Source organism: Sugiyamaella lignohabitans, chromosome A (genome assembly GCF_001640025.1).
Source record: "Sugiyamaella lignohabitans strain CBS 10342 chromosome A, complete sequence".
Taxonomy (NCBI): Eukaryota; Fungi; Ascomycota; class Dipodascomycetes; order Dipodascales; family Trichomonascaceae; genus Sugiyamaella; species Sugiyamaella lignohabitans.
In genome coordinates this window covers 871,396-889,725 of record NC_031672.1, presented here as the reverse complement: position 1 = coordinate 889,725, position 18,330 = coordinate 871,396, and the positions used below count along the sequence as shown (strand labels likewise).

The following is an 18,330-nucleotide window of genomic DNA, read 5'->3' as shown; positions in this document are numbered from 1 at the left end:
TAAATGCTAACTGTATATATTAGAATTAATGTGATTCATATAATAATTAGAGTGTGCTAGGTTCTATCTGTCTCACCAACACGATAGCCTCTGGCGATTCCTCCCCTTCCTTCTTTGACAGTAGCTCCCTCAGAAGAGTCTACAGATTCATCAAAATCACTACCCAAGCCATTCCAAGTTGTCTTATTATGAAGATACTCGGCCGCAGTAGATACAGTTCCTCTAATGGCTAACTGGGATGATAATCTTGTAGCTAATGCGTTCGTGCTATTGCTTGTGTCAGACGGTGCATTAACAGTGTCAGAGCTATCGCGCTCAATATCAATGTGAGCTCTACGTCTGAGCGGCTTTGATGTCGAAACGTACTTTCCACTGATGGGATCAAACACTGGAGCATCATCGTCATCACTGCTTATATCACTGCTCACTTGGTCTTCCTCCCCTGACGACATTTTAAGAACAGCTTCAAAGTCAATCAACCACTGGCCAGTCCATGCAACCTCGCTCTGAAGAGCTAAATTAAGTTCATATGGTGTGATAATAGGCTTGTAGAACTTATCACAATCCACTATAATACCGCCCATTGAACATCCTAAGACTACCCAGATATCTACGACATCAAAATTAGCCAACTTTGGAACGTTGGGTTTGCCGACGACAAATGTATAATGCTTTTTCCCGGCTTGAGTAATCCAGGTTTTGAGTCTTGCAAGCACTTCGTTAACGTTTCGAAGTGAGAGAGTGTTAATAAGAAGGCCGATGGTGGATGCAGACCGAGCGACGTTCATATATCTATAACGTTTCTGTAATGTAGTCCTTGGCGTGGATAACTTGAGAGTGTCAACATCCAATAAAGTAACAGACGATACTAGAGTTGATAAATGCAAAACAAATGAAGATGAGGGTGAAGGAGAGGTAATAAAAAAGGCTTTATAGTCGGACAAGTCCGTTTTCAGTGAAGGATGACGGCGAGTAGGAAGAAATGTGGATTCCGTATGCAAAGCAGGTATATCAAGAGTTGGAATAAAATACACAGATGGTGAAGTTTTGGTATCAGATGGCTTGTCGCTACAGCTATGACAGTTGGATTTGTCTTTTGATCCATTTCCTGTTGCATTACAACATGAGGAGCCGTTGCTACCACTGCAACTCTGACAGGAAGCAGTTGGAGCTGAAGTCGTTTCATCACTTTGAGTATCATCATGCAACGCATTGACAGAACTCGGGAGACAGTTAGGGAACTTAGCTTTCACCCTCTCATAAAGGTCATTTAATATAATAGAATAGTTTGTCTCGGCCACCAATAGAATATGTTGGTTGGGATCCTCCTCAAAAGCCTCGACGAACTTGGTTTCAACCAAGTCCATATCCACATTGACAGTAGAGTCAAACACATAGATGACAGGAAAACTTCTCACTGGATTGAGACAAGCATTGCCAAAGTGGACCACTACATCGGCATTAACGTGTTTAGCAGCCACTTCGTCGATACAACATGGCGAGTAACTGGTATCGGCCAAAATATACACATTGCGAGTTTGCTGACCCTCGAGTTTCAGGAATTGCTGTGACAGAAATCTGGAAATATACGTCGAATCCTGGATCAAGTCGTCTGGAAACTGCAAAGCAATGCTCTTATAATCATTTTCAACAATTTTGTTCACTAGCTGATCCAGGTTATACACTTTGATGAGGTCATCCTCGCTGGGGGATGGTCTCGATCGTGCTGCCAACGCAACCTTATCAAACTCGGACTCCGTCGACAACACCGGCGCCGCTATCGAAATCTCCGACATTATTTTAAACTACGACCCTCTCTCAGATCCACCCGAAACACTCTACTGATAGCGTAATCAAATCTACAGGGTCCCGAAATATTTAAAATCCTGCATGCCACCCTTGCCCTTATCTCAAAAGATAAGCTTCACCACCCACCAGGGGATGGTACCCTCGCTGCCTCCGGCGGCTGGGGCTTCGCCCCAGACCCCGTAGCTCCTGCTTCGCAGGAGTTGCTGGGACCGTCGAGAAACGACTCGAGCGCAGCGAGAGGAGCAGCGGGGTCTGGGGCGGAGCCCCAGCCGCCGGAGGCAGGCAGGCAGGCAGTCATAAAAAATATCGTGCATTTTGAGAAAAATAAATAATAAATAACGGGAATGAAGAAATTCTAAACGGTGGTTGCGGTCTTGTTTTTGAGGAACTCGGAGAAACGCGAGGTTTCGTGGATGCCGCATTCGGTCTTCTTCTTGCCCTTCCAACGTCCAGCACGCTCGTCTTCTCCGTCCTTGACAGGGACAGTCGAGTGATAGTCGCCGACCGATCTGTATCCCTGATCTAGCAATGCATTGTATGGAACGTCGTTCTTTTTGATGTATTCGTTGACTTGGTCGAAGCTCCAGTTCGCTAGGGGGTTGATTTTAATGAGCCCGTTTTCAACGACCTCGATAATGGGAATGCTTCCTCTTTGACCACCTTGGGTCTTTCTTCTGCCGGTGAATACAGCCGAGATGTTGAGCTCGCTATAGGCTCTTTGAACAGGCTCGACCTTGACGAGGTAGTCATAAAAGGTATCATTGGTCTCCCAGAGCTCGGGACCGAACTCTTTAGTGAAATCTTCTCTGGTCTCACATCCGTCGGGCTTATAAATATGAAGCTTAACATTAGGATATCTCACCTTGATACGCTCAATCAAATCTAAAGTTTCTTGAAAATGATGCAGAGTGTCGACGAAAACAAGGTCGATGGGATGGGTGTCAGGAAACAGCTTGGAAATGATATCCAAAGTAACAAGACCAGTCAAACCAAACGCAGTAGTTTGGTAGAGACCTGGGATGGTCATAATAGACCATCTAATAATCTCCTCGGCAGACATGTTTTCGGCAAACTTGTTAATATGTTCTAACTGTTTGGCAGTGAAAGTGACTTTAGGCACTGTCTGGGTCTCCGACACCTGACCCCCTGTGTTCTGAGCGGGAATTGAGGCTACAACTGAAGGTGACATGACGATGGTATTATAGGATGGATATTAATGACATGCAAAAATGTCAGACTAAAAAAACATAAAAAAAAAGTACAACACGCGGGATTGTGCGACTGATATATATCTAACTCGGGAACACAGGCACCACAGGCACAACCGCCAGGTCTTAGTCAGGCAGAGGACCCATTATCAGCAACCAGAACCTCTCAAGCCAATAATTTAATATGTCTCATGCGAGGATTCACGCCTTTTTTCTGTTTTTTTCAGTCCCGCTGCATATTATCTGCTTTTTTGTGCATAATTATGCACCTTCTCGACGATTCGTAATGAAATCTCAATATGATATCAAATCACGTGTCAGTTACACCCCAACCCTCTGCCACGCCGGAACCGGCCTGTGGCAGGGGGGCCTCCGGCGGCTGGGGCTCCGCCCCAGACCCGGGTTGCTCCTCTCGCTGCGCTCGAGTCGTGACGTCGACGGTCCGGGCATCTCCTGCGAAGCAGGAGCAACCCGGGTCTGGGGCGGAGCCCCAGCCGCCGGAGGCATGTACCCCTGAAAAAGACCGATTAGTTAAATTAGCGTGTAAAGAGATTAGAAGTTCTTGTTGACGTACTCGCGGACGATTCGCCAGTCGTTTGTTTTGGCGTAGTCGAGCACGAGGATACCGCTGCCCTTACCGAAGGTCTCGTCGATTTTGTCCTGGTCGAGACCCTCTGCGATCTTTTGGGGCCAGCATTCGTGGTCGAAGAAGTTGGAACCCGAGCAGAAGTTGACAAACAGCTTTTGGGAGTCGGTGTTGGTGGAGTTGTAGTCGACAGCACGTTTGATGTGCTCTTTGACATAGTTGGCTTTGGTGCCAATGTCCTCGGGTTTGTTGATTTCACACCAGTCTTGCACTTGCAGGTTGCCGCGGTCGTCGTTGCTGGTGTTATAAGTCCACCACGAGGCCTCGAAACCAAACTGGCTCTTACGTTGCTGGTCCTTGACTCCGAATCGACGGAACAAAACCGCCTTTCCTCGAGTGTCTCCGACCTTGGGGATATCAGTTCCAAGGTACCACTTGTCCTTGTTCTTGTTGACGTATCTGTCCCAAATGCAGTTTCCAAACTCGTCATGATCGTTGTCCCAGGTACCAGAACCCTCTTGCTTGATGGATACAATGACAGTCTCGGATCGGTGAGAGTCCAGGAATTTGTACACCTCGTCCAGAGCCTCGGAAAGCTCGACATTGCCCAGCAACTTGATAGGGAACTTGCCGTGACAAACAACCAAATTGTACTGCTGGTCATCGCTGTGAAGAATGTTCTTGGACACTCGAATGTCCAAGAAACGAACTCCGTTCTCTAATTGCTCGGTGATCGAGGCATCCTGACACTGGACAGAGGGCAGAGCCATATGGTAGGCAGCACTGTTATGAGTGCCGGGGATCGAGAGTGTCGACAGTTTAGTGTCGTCGCTGACATCGCGGAGCCAATTGCTGTAGTCGACCATTGTTTGTATTCTTTCTTGTGTTTGTTCTGAGTCTGTATCTGTTATCGCTGATTGAGTGGTGAACAGGAGATAGTTCAATTGACGGGCACCTGAGATCTGTTTTGATACAAAGTGTGATCTGAGTTCGGTACTGTGTGATCTGTGACGCGAAGCAATGCTTGTTTCTCGGATCGATAACTGAACAGTCTTAATTCGAGGCGAATGAAATAATTATATACGAACGGACGAACGAGACTTGACAACGAACCCTCCGCCCGAAAACTGCGGCGCGACCATTTCAACGAGCACCGCCCTAAAGTAAGGTGGCCCGTTTCAACATCGATCAGGCTTGGCACGCCAATCACATTGCCAATCACCCTGCGTTTCATGCACACAATCCATTAACCGTTCTCGGCCTCGTTCCTGCCAATTGCATATCAAACGCCAAAACCACCAACAAGCGAGTTCTTATAAAATTAATCTCCCGAACTGTATTTTGGGGGAGGGGTGTGCCTCCGGCGGCTGGGGCGCTGCCCGAGACCCCGTGGTGCTCCGCTTCGCGGAGCGGCTTGGACCCTGGAGAGGGGACTGCTCGAGCGGAGTGAGCTACCGGGTCTGAGGCGGAGCCCCAGCCGCCGGAGGCCGCCGGAGGCAGGCCAGGGACCATGTTTTGTTGTTCAGATCCGGTTTCTGGGTTGTAATTTTTGCGGTGGAAAGGTCTTCAGAGGGTGATACGAGACAATTTAATGATAAGAACGGACCCAAGGGAGTTGGTGGTGGTCCCCCAAACACCGACTCGAGCGCAGCGAGAGGAGCAGCGGGGTCTGGGGCGGAGCCCCAGCCGCCGGAGGCAACAGGACCCCACCGCTGACGTCAGGGTCCAGTTAAATTGGGTCCTGCATGGGCGTCGGTCGTTGCCCGGATGGGACAATGGACGCAGATGCATGCCTGTACTGGAAATACATAAACATAGCGAACAAGAGAATGCCAGCCGCAGGGTGTAAATATACCTCAGCTGGGCCGTCGTCAAGTTAGCTTTTTATTGTTAACTTTGGTTAAGTGAAGTCGTCGTTTTGTGACTGGTGTTTTTTTTATTTTGTTATTTATTTTTTTACGACTTCTGTGTTTTTCTGAAATTCATAGCTGTTATCTACCCGGCTTTGGCTTTTGACTGCTGAAACAGGTGCGTCGTGGTCGTCAGTCTCACGTTTCTCTAGTAACAGAATCAACAACTGCTGCTGCTGCAAATCTTTTTGTGTTCGCTTATCTACGTCTGCTGCTACCGGTCCTGATAGTAGTTGATACTGGCGATAGAGGTACCAATTATCAATTGTTTTATTTTGTGCTAGCATCTGAAGAGGTCGCTTGATTTTGGAGAAAAATGCTGTCTCGAACTCTGCGATCGGTGTCGTCAGCACCCAATCTCCGGCAACGAGCAGCTGGTTCTGCTCTGTCGGCTGTTTCCACACCTCCTCCCCCAGTTCCTAAACTGCCATCAACTTATATTAGAACTGCTCATTTGCATCAATCGGCCAAAGCCACCAAACCGTCCAACCTGCTCACCAACAACTCGAAATACATGTCGTTATCAGTGGCCGCGTTAAGGGCTGAATGTAAGAAACGCGGTGTCAAGGTCGGTGGTCGTAAAGCTGAACTCGTCGATAGACTCATGTCTGTAGATGCTTCGCAACGAGTACAAACTATTTCTACTACTGCCAAGAAACAGGCTAAAGGTGACGATTCCAGTATAGACTATTACAAGGTTCCACATCCCGAGCCAGAGAAGTATAAACCAGCATTTAAAGTGCCGGTGTTGCCCGATTCTGCTGGAGCCTCGTCAAAGGAGGTTCCTCAGCCCGAATTCAACACCAGTGCGCCCGATCACGGTGTAGCTGACCACGTTGAGGGTAAAGTGTCGGGCACAAAGGACGCTCCTAAAGTGCACGTACCAGGATCGACTGAAGAAGGAATTGGCGAGGACGAATCGCCTCTAGAAAGCTCCTCTGGTGGCACCTCGTCCGGTAGTGGCGAGTTCTCTTCTGGTGACAAGACTTTCCTGGTCGGGTTTGCCGTCGCCGTCACCGCCTGGTGGTTCCTCCCTTTCGGCTCTAAGAAAAAGAAGAAGCCGACTCCCGAGTAAGCGGCTTGTTTTTTATTCGTATTTTTATCTATATCTATATATATATATAGCTTCATGCTCTGTATTTTTTATCTTTAATATATCTATTCACGGTGAGACTCTGTTGGGACGGGGTCGCCTCCGGCGGCTGGGGCGCTGCCCCAGACCCCGTTGTGCTCCGCTTCGCGGAGCTTGCGGGGGGTGTATCTTCTTATTGTTATTTTGACCTGCCGTCTGGGTCTGGATTTTCTCCGGAGATGTCAGAAGTATCTGTTCGATGGAGGTGCCATGTGACTGGCCACACGTGTTGCCTGTGCTTATACAGTCTATATTTCGTATCCACACATTGTCTTTTATGGTCAGTAAGGAACATTTGGGAAAAAAAAAATATATAAAAAATTTTTAAAAAATAAAAAGAAAAAGGGATAAAGAAGAAGGAAAAAAAAACTATCCTGCTAACAGAACTGGATATACAACAAGTCTGATCTAAACAACCAGGAAAAATATCATCGATTCCACGCTTGATTAAGCCTCACATCAACAAAATCTCGTGGACTTTAGCAGCCTCAAATCACCTGGGACTGGTGAATAATTCATTATATATAAATGGGTGATAGCGCATCAGCTGCTGCATGGCAATCCCGGTAAGTATGGAAAGTTGAGAATTATAAACGGCCGGTAAGCCGGCCCCCCCTGAAAGAGCTGTTTTGAAAGCATGCGTGAAGATCAGTCTATCTGCTTGCCTAATCGTGAGTTTTAGCAGCCTATCACTTCACCGCTGAAAACGTGACATTGATCCCATGCGTTAAGCGCCATCGCGCCTTAATATCCATAATGAGCTGCTTGGGCAAGCTATCAGACGCCAGAGTCTGATAAGGGATGACAAGACAAACCGCATCCACCAGAACCACCGGACCGAATTAGAATTCCTGAGTTTAAAATCAAATTAACCCTTATACTGCAAAACTTATAGTTGTACTTCTGGGCCTTTTAAGACATTGTCTTGGCTATAATTCAACCCCTTTTTGCTTGGCGTCTCACTACTATTCCGGGTATTTGGATGCCCTCTGATCACCTTTTGTGGTAGCTTTCACAGTATTTCAGGCAAATTGTCAAAATAATATCATATTGTCAATCGTAACAGATCCGTTAGCATCGTGGTAATCAGCTCAGGGGGTTTGGCAGTAACTATTTGCATTTCATGAGTAGTCCTAGCGACACTCGTGGTCGGCATCGACACAAGGTAGGTAGAAATTGGGATGCTGTCATTATCTCTAAAGTTACCAATTCTGTGCTTTCCGAGTCGTTATTTGAATCATGAACTCCGCAATTGCCGGATAGGAGGAATTGATAAGAGCAACAGAATCGGGAGATTTTCATTGAGCCTGCGATGGGTGCTTATGTAGATACCAATAATGAGAGGCGGCTTTGCGATTTCCCCTTGAGGCCTGACTAACCTGCTAAAGCTTGTCAAGACATTTTTTGGCGACAAAGATAAATCCAGCCAGACTCCTTCAATTACACCTGTAGTCGACAATGGCGAGCCCTTTGACATGACAAAGGTGACAGAGCAGCTCACTGCTTTAGGAACTACTGAAGAGATTGTACAGCCAGATAATATCAAGCTTGTACTGCATAATAACTATGCCAATGGTAGTGACGTCAAAGCCAAAGAGCTGCTACTATTTTTCAGAGATGCAGTAGAGGGCTTATTGGTGCCTATTACCCATCCATCTAAAACTCTGGCCACTTCTGGCTCTGTTATGAACTATGATCAAATCGCTGGTGCTGATAACTTGCATGGTGTTACCTGTTATTTGGATTCGCTAATGTTTGCCATGTTTGCACGATTAGAAAATTTCGAACCAATATTGTATAAAACGTTTGAGAGTGATGAGAAACGGGAAAATTTGGCAATATTTCTACGACTATATGTTAATCTACTAAGAAGCGGCAAGCTGATTACTACTGATGTCACCAAATGTCTGCTTGACACAATATTCAATGCTGGATGGACACCATCGAGTAAACGGTATGAGCAACAAGATGCGGCCGAATTGTTTAATTTTATAACTGAAAAGCTCAGCATGCCACTGTTAACGTTACGGGTTGATATAGCACACGCTGGTAAAGAGGTTGCTGAGGATGATCATAAGCTGGTGAATGAGAGACTATTGTTAGTTCCAATTCCCGGTGAGAGAACAGATCCACCTGTGACTTTAGAAGAGTGTTTAGAGAGGTATTTTGCCAACTCAGTAGAAGTTTCAAGACAGTTAGAACGATTTGGAAGTGATTTTTCTGATCTTGCTAGAAGGAGCCCCAGTGCAAACCACAGTGGGGTGAGAAAAGGAGCGTCGTCTCCAAATTTGGCTAAACCAGTGCGAAAATTCTCATTAGAAACAGTCGAGATCCCTCGATTTTTGAAAGAGATTGAAAGGAAAGCAACGGAGAACCAATCTGACGCAGGATCTGGTACTGGTAGAAGTAGTCCTGCTATCGCATCGACTGAAGAAGGCAACGATGAAAACGACTATCCAGATCATATGGTCAAGAAATTACGCACCAGAGCGTCTACATCACACTCACTTCCTCCATCATACGACTCCTTATACAAAGACCGACCCCCACCGACTCTACCGCCGCAGAAGGTGGTAGATCTGTGGAACCAGAAAAACGAAATTACATTACCAGCATGGATGTTTCTACAGTTGCTTCCATTCTACAGTGATATGAGATCCCAGCAACAGAAGAAGCATGATAAAAAGGTCCTTAGAAACCAATTTTTAAATGGAAATGGCACTGCTAATGAAGATAAAAAAGACGATGATGATGAAAACGATGAGGTGGATGCTCCTGTTGAAGAACATTTTGCGAATGCACGACCCGTTCTTGGTATCTGTTTGAAACGGTACTCATGGACTCCAGAAGGACAGTCAATCAGAAATGACCGACAGGTAATTGTTCCGCAAACTATCCATTTACCGTCATTTGTAGCCGATGACTCTGAAGAAGGATCTCTTTTTGGTAATTTCAAGCTTGTTCTTGAAAGTGCTATATTCCATCGCGGCACAAGCATAAATTCAGGTCACTTTGTTGCCATTGCTGCTGAAGACGCAGCAATTGACTATAGTGCAGAAGAGGTATTGCCTAGTAACAATAACAGTACAGGCAGTTTCTTCAACAGTCGACGACGTCATCACCGCCGTCATCATACCCATAACGACCGAGATGTATTACCAGTACCTAAGTCACCCTTGTCACAGCCTGTTAGTGGAAGGAACAGCGAATCTGGACCACGTCCTAAACGATGGGTGTTTTTTGATGACCTACAACCAGTGGGAAAAAAGACTCAAATAGTAGACTTTGACGAAGTATTTGCCAGGGAGTGCCCATATCTCTTGTTCTATCGTATGGTATCAGCCAATGACGACGAGGCTCTATCTACTAAATCCCGTGGTGACATTCAACCACTACCGTATGTTAGTTCACTAGATCTAAGTCATTCATCTAGCATTGAGAGTGACACATTGGACAGCGTAACTGATACATTTGTCAACGTGCCTCCTTTCGAATCACAAACAACAATACAAACAATGTCGACAGTAGCAGATCAGCTAAGCACAACTGGAGATAGAGGCCGGGGAGGGAATGCTGACACAAGTAGTATTGATATGAACGAATTCAAAAACGAGACAAAAGGCGAACGTCGGAGTAAACTGTTCCGACTTACAAGGGGTAAGTCAGCTCAAGATATCAATTCCAGATCAAGATCTGCACCGCCAGACAAACGTAATCTTTCAACGCCAAGAATGTTTGAGCAGGGTCTTGATCCCAGTCTGCCTTCACTGGACGTTGTTCCCAATCCTGTATACCCAGGAGCCACACATAGACAACAACCACTGGCATCTGGAGTCGATGCGTCGAGAATGTCATCACGGTCACTTCGTCGCCGGGCGAACGAAACCCAATACAACGTTGATGAAAAGTGTGTCCTCATGTAGCCAAGAATAAGCATATATTACGAATATACAAGCACAACGAACATTAATAGAATACGTCCATACGCCGATACGCGCCCATCACAGCATGGCCACAAGCAGTTCAAGCACAAGCACAAAACTTAAACTTAAATAAAAGCTGAATCTGAAGCTCACATTCAACCAACCAGAAGCATATATGAATCCAGCGACCGACGATAGTTTATAAAAAGTTATGAATATAAATTTAAATGTGGAGAAGATACCCGACGCGAGAACGCATCATACGATACATGCATAACGGCCGAACTATTTCCAGTGAGGCGAGCTGTACCCCAGAAACCCGTTTAACGGTTCAATCAACGACCATTTCCAATCATCCCAGCAACCCCACTCTCTGCCACAACCCCCTAGCAACGAGCGAAGCGAGCAGTGGGGTCTGGGGCAACGCCCCAGCCGCCGGAGGCACACCGACCCCCAGAAACCGGGTCCGATTCCGCTCTTGGATCAAAGCATGGCGCCTTTCTAGGAATAGCTTATCAATGATACAGTTTGGATTTGCGGAAATGCCCCGCTCTATTACAGAGCTCCGCAGCGGGTTGCGACCAGACGCTGAAAGCGGCATCGATATGTCTGTCGATCGGTACATGGGCAAGCAAACTTTGGCAGGGAAACAGGTCACCCCCACTGTCGATTGCTGCAGGGGAATGGACTAGACCAGGTACCAGTCCTAAAACAGAACGAGCTTCTAGATCTGGCAAAAAAAACCACTATAAAACTCTATTTCATGGCGGGGGTATTACTATTAGTAGACGGTCAGACGGAGATCTAATACATGCCACCTTACAGGAGGGAGAGGCAATCCAATAGACGGAAAGGATAATCGGATTATTTTCTGGACCCGTTTTAGATAAGGTCAGATGTGGTTTTCCCATATATATCATTGATCTTCCTAATGATAAGCCCAACCGTTTTTTCCTCCACAATAATCCATTTGTTAAGCTCAGAGTTTCGCGTATTCTGGTGACCGAACACCGAGATTATCTGATTATCCCTTAAAATGTATATTGATCAATCACCGCCCGATCTATCGTGGCAGAGTATCAAACGCTATGCCTCGACGAGAATTTCGTCTCTCTATCCACGTCCTATAGAGGGCGTGGATAAACCGAATCTCAATCCGATTCCCGGTTTGCGAATGATGACTGCCAAACAGTGGAATTTCTTCGCTGTGGCATTTCTAGGTTGGACTTGGGATGCTGTTGATTTCTTCACTGTATCGCTTACTGCTACCGATATCGCTAAAACGTTTGATAAAGAGGTGTCTGAGATCACATGGGGAATCACTCTGGTGCTCATGTTAAGATCTGTTGGCGCCCTCATTTTTGGTCTTGCCGGTGATAAATGGGGCCGTAAATGGCCGTTCATTGCCAATCTGTTTTTGTTCATTGTCTTGGAAATCGGCACGGGATTCGCCCAAACCTACAGCGGATTCCTGGCATGTCGAGCGCTCTTCGGCATCGCCATGGGCGGTCTGTATGGTAACGCTGCGTAAGTATTGTGCCTCCGGCGGCTGGGGCTCCGCCCCAGACCCCGTTGCTCCTCTCGCTGCGCTCGAGTCGTTTCGTTGACGGTCCCAGCATCTCCTGCGAAGCAGGTGCCACGGGGTCTGGGGCAGAGCCCCAGCCGCCGGAGGCATGTCCTCTCCGTGAAGCTTTTAAACTAACCGTTCAGTGCTACTGCTTTTGAAGACGCGCCAGTCGAGGCGAGATCATTTTTGTCCGGTTTATTCCAGGAAGGTTATGCTTTTGGATACTTGCTTGCGGTTATTTTTAATCGTGCACTTACGGATACTACTCCTCAGGGATGGAGGTCGCTGTTCTGGTTCACTGCGGGTCCTCCTGTACTGATCATTATTTACAGATTGTGTCTTCCGGAGACAGATGCTTTTCTTGCTCAGAAAAATATTGAACGTGAGTCTCTTGGTAAACAGTTTATCCAACAGGGCAAGGTCGCTTTGAAACAGTACTGGCTGCTGCTTATTTATATGGTCATTCTCATGGCTTTGATGAATTTCAATAGTCATGGAAGTCAGGATCTTTATCCCACTTTCCTCACTGCCCAGCTTGGCTTTAGTAAGAATGCGTCTACCGTGACCAACTGTGTTGCCAATATTGGTGCGTTGGTTGGTGGTGTGGTTGCTGGTCATTTGAGTCATGTTATCGGTAGAAGACTTATGATTCTTATTTGTTGTGTTTTGGGTGGTGCTATGGTGTATCCATGGGCATTTTCTACTAATAATGCTTCGGTGAATGCCGCTGTTTTCTTTATGCAGGCTTTGGGTGTCCAGTCCAGTTGGGGAGTGATCCCTATCCATTTGTCAGAACTGTCGCCTCCTCGATTCCGTGCCTTCATTGTCGGTATCAGTTATCAATTGGGTAATCTTGCTTCCTCGGCATCCAGTACTATTGAGTCGACTATCGGTGAAAGATTCCCTCTTACTGGTCCTAATGGAGAACATGTTCCTGGAAAGTATAATTACGGCAAAGTCATGGCTATTTTCATGGGCTGTGTATTCGGTGTGTTGTTCATTGTTATTCTCGTGGGTCCTGAAAACCGTGGTGCCAATCTCTTGACTCGCGATCCCGACGAGGAGATTGCTGCTGCTCAACAGGCATACTTCCAGGAAAAGAATGACCACCAACACATCGAGGGTGATGCTCAGCCTTAAGGATATTTAGTTGCTTCGTTCTTTAGTTAATTACTATGTTTGTTTCCTTTGATTCATGGTTAGGTGGACTTGCCTCCGGCGGCTGGGGCTCTGCCCCAGACCCCGTGGCTCGCTTCGCTCGAACGTCGGGTTGTTGCTGTTCATAAATCATTATCTATACATAAATAAATTACATTTGTGGCCCTGCCATCTGCTGTTGCTGCTGCATCCATTGCTGCTGTTGCAACTGTGACCATTGTTGTTGCTCGATTCCCTCCATGAGCGGTTCCACGAAACCAAGACCTTCAGTGCCCTCCATTAGGAAATCAAAGTCGACATTCAGCATCGTAGCCAGATTAATCGAGTCGTCGTCTGGAATATCAAAGTCGGGAATCGATTGTGGGACTTGATTGAACTGCTGGAATTGCTGTGGTGCCTGTTGTTGCTGTTGCTGCTGCTGCTGCTGCTGCTGTTGTTGCTGCTGCTCTTGTAGCTGGTACAACGACCGGCCTTGTACAGGATCAAATTCCGGTGCTGGGATTTGATCTCCAGTCTCTGCCTCAGCTTTATATCCTTGTACGGGTTCCACATTGTTAGGATATTGGCTGGGTTGATTATACCCAATATTAGAGCTGGGAGCAGGTGTGGTCGTAGGAGATGCATTCGACGACTCACCACTGTTTTGGGCACTGGTATCAATTTTACGCTGTTTGGGACCTCGTCTTCGTGTGGTCTTGTTATTTGTATCCAACTTGGCTGACAGCTGATTGCCCAAAAATCCCAATATGGTTCCGTATCGGGAGGCAAGATGGATCTCATCTGGAGATGCCTCGAGAAGAACTACAGAAATCCGTTTGATCAGAGTGATAGTTCGCTTTTGAGAATCCAATGATACCAACGATGTACTCAGCATAAGCGTTTTGACAAGGAAAACGGTAGCATGCACGATACGCACAACCCATCGAATAGGTGCTCTTCGTAACAGTCCGAGACCATGAACTCGAATTGCCACGGCCAATAGCTCCTTAGCAGCATCAGTTGCCAATGCTACGTACCTTGCAGAAGGAATGATTTCCGCTACTGCCAGAGTGCTGGTGTTTTCAGCATTTGTCTGCAGCGCAAGTGAATAAATATAGAGACGAATATAGTGGAAATCAAACAATAGCGACTCTCTGTCAAGAGTTTTACGATTATCCATGACAGGAGGTGCTGCTGGTGACGATGCAGATGGTGTCTTGTTAGCAGGATCCTGTAGAATCTCCCTATACTTCTGATCCCAGCTATCAAGATGCGGTGAGAACAACCCCAGAAAGTTCAAGAATTTACCATCTTTTAATAGTTCTCTTGTAGTATTGCGTGACGAGTACAATGTTTCATGAGCCAGTGACATGATTTGTAAAAGCTCCAGTCGAGCCTGCTCGAAAGTACTAAAATTGAGCTCGGGGATCGGGTCGTTCAAAAACTGTCCCAACATCGATCTTCGTCCCATTCTCAAAGCAAGCACAATTTCTGACAAATGTGTTGCTAAATACACTTTTGGGTCGGTGTCCATTAATCCTAGATCCTGGGCGAGACGGATACCCAACCCAATTAGCATCCAAGCCATACGATCAGACCGTCGAGCTGCTCCTAAACCTACTGTACTATCGCTACCTGCACTAGCTACATTGGCCCGTTCTTTTTCGGTAGGATTGTTAGCGTAATCTTTCCATCGTTGGTGAATGGCTCTGGGATTCCATTCGGAAAATAGTAAAAATGCAAACACTGTACCAATAGATCTGGTACTGGCTTCTGCCCATACCGACGAAGAGATGAGCTTCTGAGTATATTCCCATAATCTAGCATGAATAGCATAACACTGTTCTTCGACTTCTTTTGTTGTCTGATGGGGCTCAATTTCTGGCACATAGTACCGAGATGCCAATGTTGTTACTGCTGCTAGTAACAATGGCATATCAGCAATTTCATCAGGAGAGTGTAAATCGTCAGGAATAAACGGATAGAATGGATGAAGCGCGTTGAAAAAATAATCCACAAGTACTCGAACTTCATCCTCTGTTACAATTTTCTCTACTGCTATCAGATCACTATCTTTAAGTAGAGTCTTTGGAGGCTGAGGTGCTGAAGATGCCGACTGGCCACCGTTGCCAGCACCATTATTGGCACCTAAATTCCCGTTCTTTGTGATATTAATACCAATACCACTACCAGCCAGTCCTGGAGCAAGTGCTGTTGGAGGAAATCGTCCTTGTGGACTGGCAGTACCCGAGTTTCCTGAACCACCAGCACCACCGATCTTAGGGAAACTTCGTGCTGCATGTGCCAAAATCTCTAGAGCATCCGATGTATTATGAAGCTCTCGTTTCGAAATAACGTCTGTACCGGCATTTGAACCAGACTTTTGACCAGGTCCAATACCACCAGCATCATTTAATCCACCAAATCCACCATTTGCAGAACCCACCACACCACCGCCGATTCTACCTCCAACCCCGCCATAAACACCACTTCCTAAACCTGCACCACCAACAGATGTACTCGAACCCATAGATCCACTAACTTCATTGATCTCATTACCACCATTAACACCACCATCAGCACCAGAACCACTGCCAGAACTTAAAGTCAAAGCGGCAGCCTCAGCAGCTCGACGTTCACGACCGGCCAAAATATTTCGAATTCCACCTCTCCTGCTCTGAACAAGCTGACATTCTCTTCCCTCTCGTCTACATCTTGCACATGGAGGTTTATTTGGGTTGGCAAGGTCGCCGAAATCGCATTTGACTTTCCGAATCCGACAGTTCAAACATGCTTTATAAGTCCTTCTGAAAGTCTGTTGTTGTTGGTTACTGTGATTTGCCCCACCTGAGGATTGTAGAGGAGGCGATGGTGAACGCGATGAGCCTCCTGTAATACTACTTTCAAGCGGAGAACTCGTTTGTTGTCTGTCTCGAATACCAGGCTGACCTGTAACGATACCCCCAGGTCCAACTCCAGCACCAGGAGCACCACCGGGACCCACCACTTGGTTACTGTTGACTGAGGTGAACCCACCAGCCTGGTCCTGTAAATTACTGGCCATATTAAAACTTTGTCCCGTGATTCGACCTAGCACGTTTCCAGCACCGTTCTTTTTCCAGTCGTCTTTGCAGTCTACGATTTTTTCCGTGGACCCTGGATTTGCAAAAAAAACAGTCTTCGGCTTTCTTCTTGAGCACATGAATTTTTCCTTCAATAGCCGCGGATACCCCCCGCAGTTCCGGAGGTTAGGGCACGACTCAGGGGGGCCATGTGCCTCCGGCGGCTGGGGCTTTGCCCCAGACCCCGTGGCTCCTCTCGCTTCGCTCGAGTCGGGTTTGGGAGGGTCCCAGGAGTACTGTGGACGGGTTTCAACCGGGAACGGGACATTCCCTGGCTGTCCGGGAAGATACCCTGTCGACCCTAACCCGATGCCAGGGTCCACCTGGTCCACCTGCCTCCGGCGGCTGGGGCTCTGCCCCAGACCCTGTTGTGCTCCGCGAAGCGGAGCTCCTGGGACCCCCGAAACCCGACTCGAGCGAAGCGAGAGGAGCCACGGGGTCTGGGGCAGCGCCCCAGCCGCCGGAGGCATGTGGACCCTGGACGCACGGCGCGGTCCTGGCAGAATATATTTTGTTAAACTCTTTTTTTAATATTTGATAATTACAAACAAAAGAGGACTAAAGACAAATACACAAAATGGTTCGTAATAAAAGATTTGGGTTACATGACTAGTGAAGGCATTGTGTGAGATTGCTTCCTATTCACATTTTTGGGTGGATGGGTTTGGGGGGAGATGTTCGGAGGACTCATTTAGAACTTGAGGAGGTGAGGTCTGTCACCCTTCTTTAAGCTGAAAGAAGAGGCAAGGTATTGCTTGAGAAGAGGAGTCTTCTTGATCTCGGCAAGGAGAGCCTTGTCAACGACCTTTTGGTCAGCAACACGCTCAGCCTTGATCTCCTTCTTCTCGGCCTTGTCACCGAAGAACTCCTCCTCAGAGGCAGACTTCTTACCCTTGGACTCACGGGCAAAGTAGGCAACGTTGTACTTGGCAACGTCGACAGACTCAATGCTGACACGGGTAGAGGTGGCAATGACGTAACGAGCATTGACTCTTCTGAGAGGAACACCGTTGACCTTGAAAGGACCAGAAACAAGGAGGGTGTTGTCCTCAAGAGACTTGAGGAAAACAACACGCTTTCCACGGAAACGGCCGGCAAGGATGATCAAGACGGTACCAGGGACAAGAGAAGCACGCAGCTTTTGTGGTCTGGCAGTCTTACGGGCAACCTTGGGGGTAGGAGCAGGTTGGGCAGGGTACCACTTTTGGGCCTTGGTTTGGGAAACAAGACGGGTAGAACCGTTCTTGGCCTGTTTAGATAGTTAGTATTTTGGTTTGACTAGTGGTGGTTATTGTTTAGTTCAGAGATGTATGAAGAGTGAGTAGGTGACTAAATGAGAATAGTAGGTTGGGGCGTATCGAACAAGTGCTTATAATATCAAATGAAAAATCACAATATATCGAATGTATGAATGAACAGATAAATGTGATGAACTGAATTAAAACGATAAACAATTATAGTCGAAAACTTTGGTCAAGTAGATTTTCTCACTCAGTCTGTAAGCGATAGAACAATAGAATCAGTTCGTAATATCGTACGTTATAACAATTTGGATTCATTTACTGTGGTGCTGTTTCTCGAGTCATTGGTTTTGTTCAGTTGGTTTCGTCTACAGCCGAATCAATAGCGACTCTCTCCATCTCTTTATCAGGTCGTATGATGGTAATAGCATCTCTCTCTATTCAATCGGCGGGCTCCTCATCTCGTTCATAATATCTCTGGACACACAACTCGGTTTGGCTGTCTAACTTACGCCTCCAACAGTCTTGGACAAGGTGCTCATTTTTATTGTTGAATATCGACTTCGGAAATTTGTCAAAGTTAATGGTCAAACTATTCTAGTGTATGATACCGCTAACTCACTTTCATGCACCACACTCAGCGTCTGAAATTTTGAGTCGCTCGAGTCGAGTTCGCACCTGCGTGTGACGGCATA

The 18,330-nt window shown here is 46.8% G+C and overlaps 9 protein-coding genes across 9 annotated transcripts; 4 read left to right on the top strand and 5 right to left on the bottom strand.

Moving 5' to 3' along the window:
* Nucleotides 1-56: 56 nt before the first annotated feature.
* Nucleotides 57-1,796, bottom strand: DPH2 (Dph2p; the record flags this gene model as incomplete). Its single annotated transcript, XM_018879802.1, has 1 exon — nucleotides 57-1,796. The coding sequence occupies one exon, from the start codon at nucleotides 1,794-1,796 to the stop codon at nucleotides 57-59; it is 1,740 nt and encodes a 579-aa protein (XP_018734527.1).
* Nucleotides 1,797-2,164: 368 nt separating this feature from the next.
* Nucleotides 2,165-2,998, bottom strand: MET16 (phosphoadenylyl-sulfate reductase (thioredoxin); the record flags this gene model as incomplete). The annotated part of the gene is made up of 1 exon (XM_018879791.1): nucleotides 2,165-2,998. One exon carries the CDS (start codon nucleotides 2,996-2,998, stop codon nucleotides 2,165-2,167), a length of 834 nt encoding a protein of 277 aa, XP_018734526.1.
* Nucleotides 2,999-3,569: 571 nt separating this feature from the next.
* Nucleotides 3,570-4,469, bottom strand: PLC2 (1-phosphatidylinositol phosphodiesterase; the record flags this gene model as incomplete). The annotated part of the gene is made up of 1 exon (XM_018879780.1): nucleotides 3,570-4,469. The coding sequence occupies one exon, from the start codon at nucleotides 4,467-4,469 to the stop codon at nucleotides 3,570-3,572; it is 900 nt and encodes a 299-aa protein (XP_018734525.1).
* A 1,360-nt stretch (nucleotides 4,470-5,829) lies between these two features.
* Nucleotides 5,830-6,588, top strand: AWJ20_280 (uncharacterized protein; the record flags this gene model as incomplete). Its single annotated transcript, XM_018879769.1, has 1 exon — nucleotides 5,830-6,588. One exon carries the CDS (start codon nucleotides 5,830-5,832, stop codon nucleotides 6,586-6,588), a length of 759 nt encoding a protein of 252 aa, XP_018734524.1.
* Nucleotides 6,589-8,120: 1,532 nt separating this feature from the next.
* On the top strand, nucleotides 8,121-10,568 carry AWJ20_279 (uncharacterized protein; the record flags this gene model as incomplete). The annotated part of the gene is made up of 1 exon (XM_018879757.1): nucleotides 8,121-10,568. One exon carries the CDS (start codon nucleotides 8,121-8,123, stop codon nucleotides 10,566-10,568), a length of 2,448 nt encoding a protein of 815 aa, XP_018734523.1.
* A 1,174-nt stretch (nucleotides 10,569-11,742) lies between these two features.
* Nucleotides 11,743-12,099, top strand: JEN1 (Jen1p; the record flags this gene model as incomplete). The annotated part of the gene is made up of 1 exon (XM_018879746.1): nucleotides 11,743-12,099. One exon carries the CDS (start codon nucleotides 11,743-11,745, stop codon nucleotides 12,097-12,099), a length of 357 nt encoding a protein of 118 aa, XP_018734522.1.
* Nucleotides 11,905-12,243, bottom strand: AWJ20_277 (uncharacterized protein; the record flags this gene model as incomplete). The annotated part of the gene is made up of 1 exon (XM_018879737.1): nucleotides 11,905-12,243. One exon carries the CDS (start codon nucleotides 12,241-12,243, stop codon nucleotides 11,905-11,907), a length of 339 nt encoding a protein of 112 aa, XP_018734521.1.
* Nucleotides 12,244-12,603: 360 nt separating this feature from the next.
* JEN1 (Jen1p) lies at nucleotides 12,604-13,275 on the top strand (the record flags this gene model as incomplete). The annotated part of the gene is made up of 1 exon (XM_018879726.1): nucleotides 12,604-13,275. One exon carries the CDS (start codon nucleotides 12,604-12,606, stop codon nucleotides 13,273-13,275), a length of 672 nt encoding a protein of 223 aa, XP_018734520.1.
* A 169-nt stretch (nucleotides 13,276-13,444) lies between these two features.
* Nucleotides 13,445-16,864, bottom strand: ARO80 (Aro80p; the record flags this gene model as incomplete). Its single annotated transcript, XM_018879716.1, has 1 exon — nucleotides 13,445-16,864. One exon carries the CDS (start codon nucleotides 16,862-16,864, stop codon nucleotides 13,445-13,447), a length of 3,420 nt encoding a protein of 1,139 aa, XP_018734519.1.
* Between the last annotated feature and the right edge of the window lie 1,466 nt (nucleotides 16,865-18,330).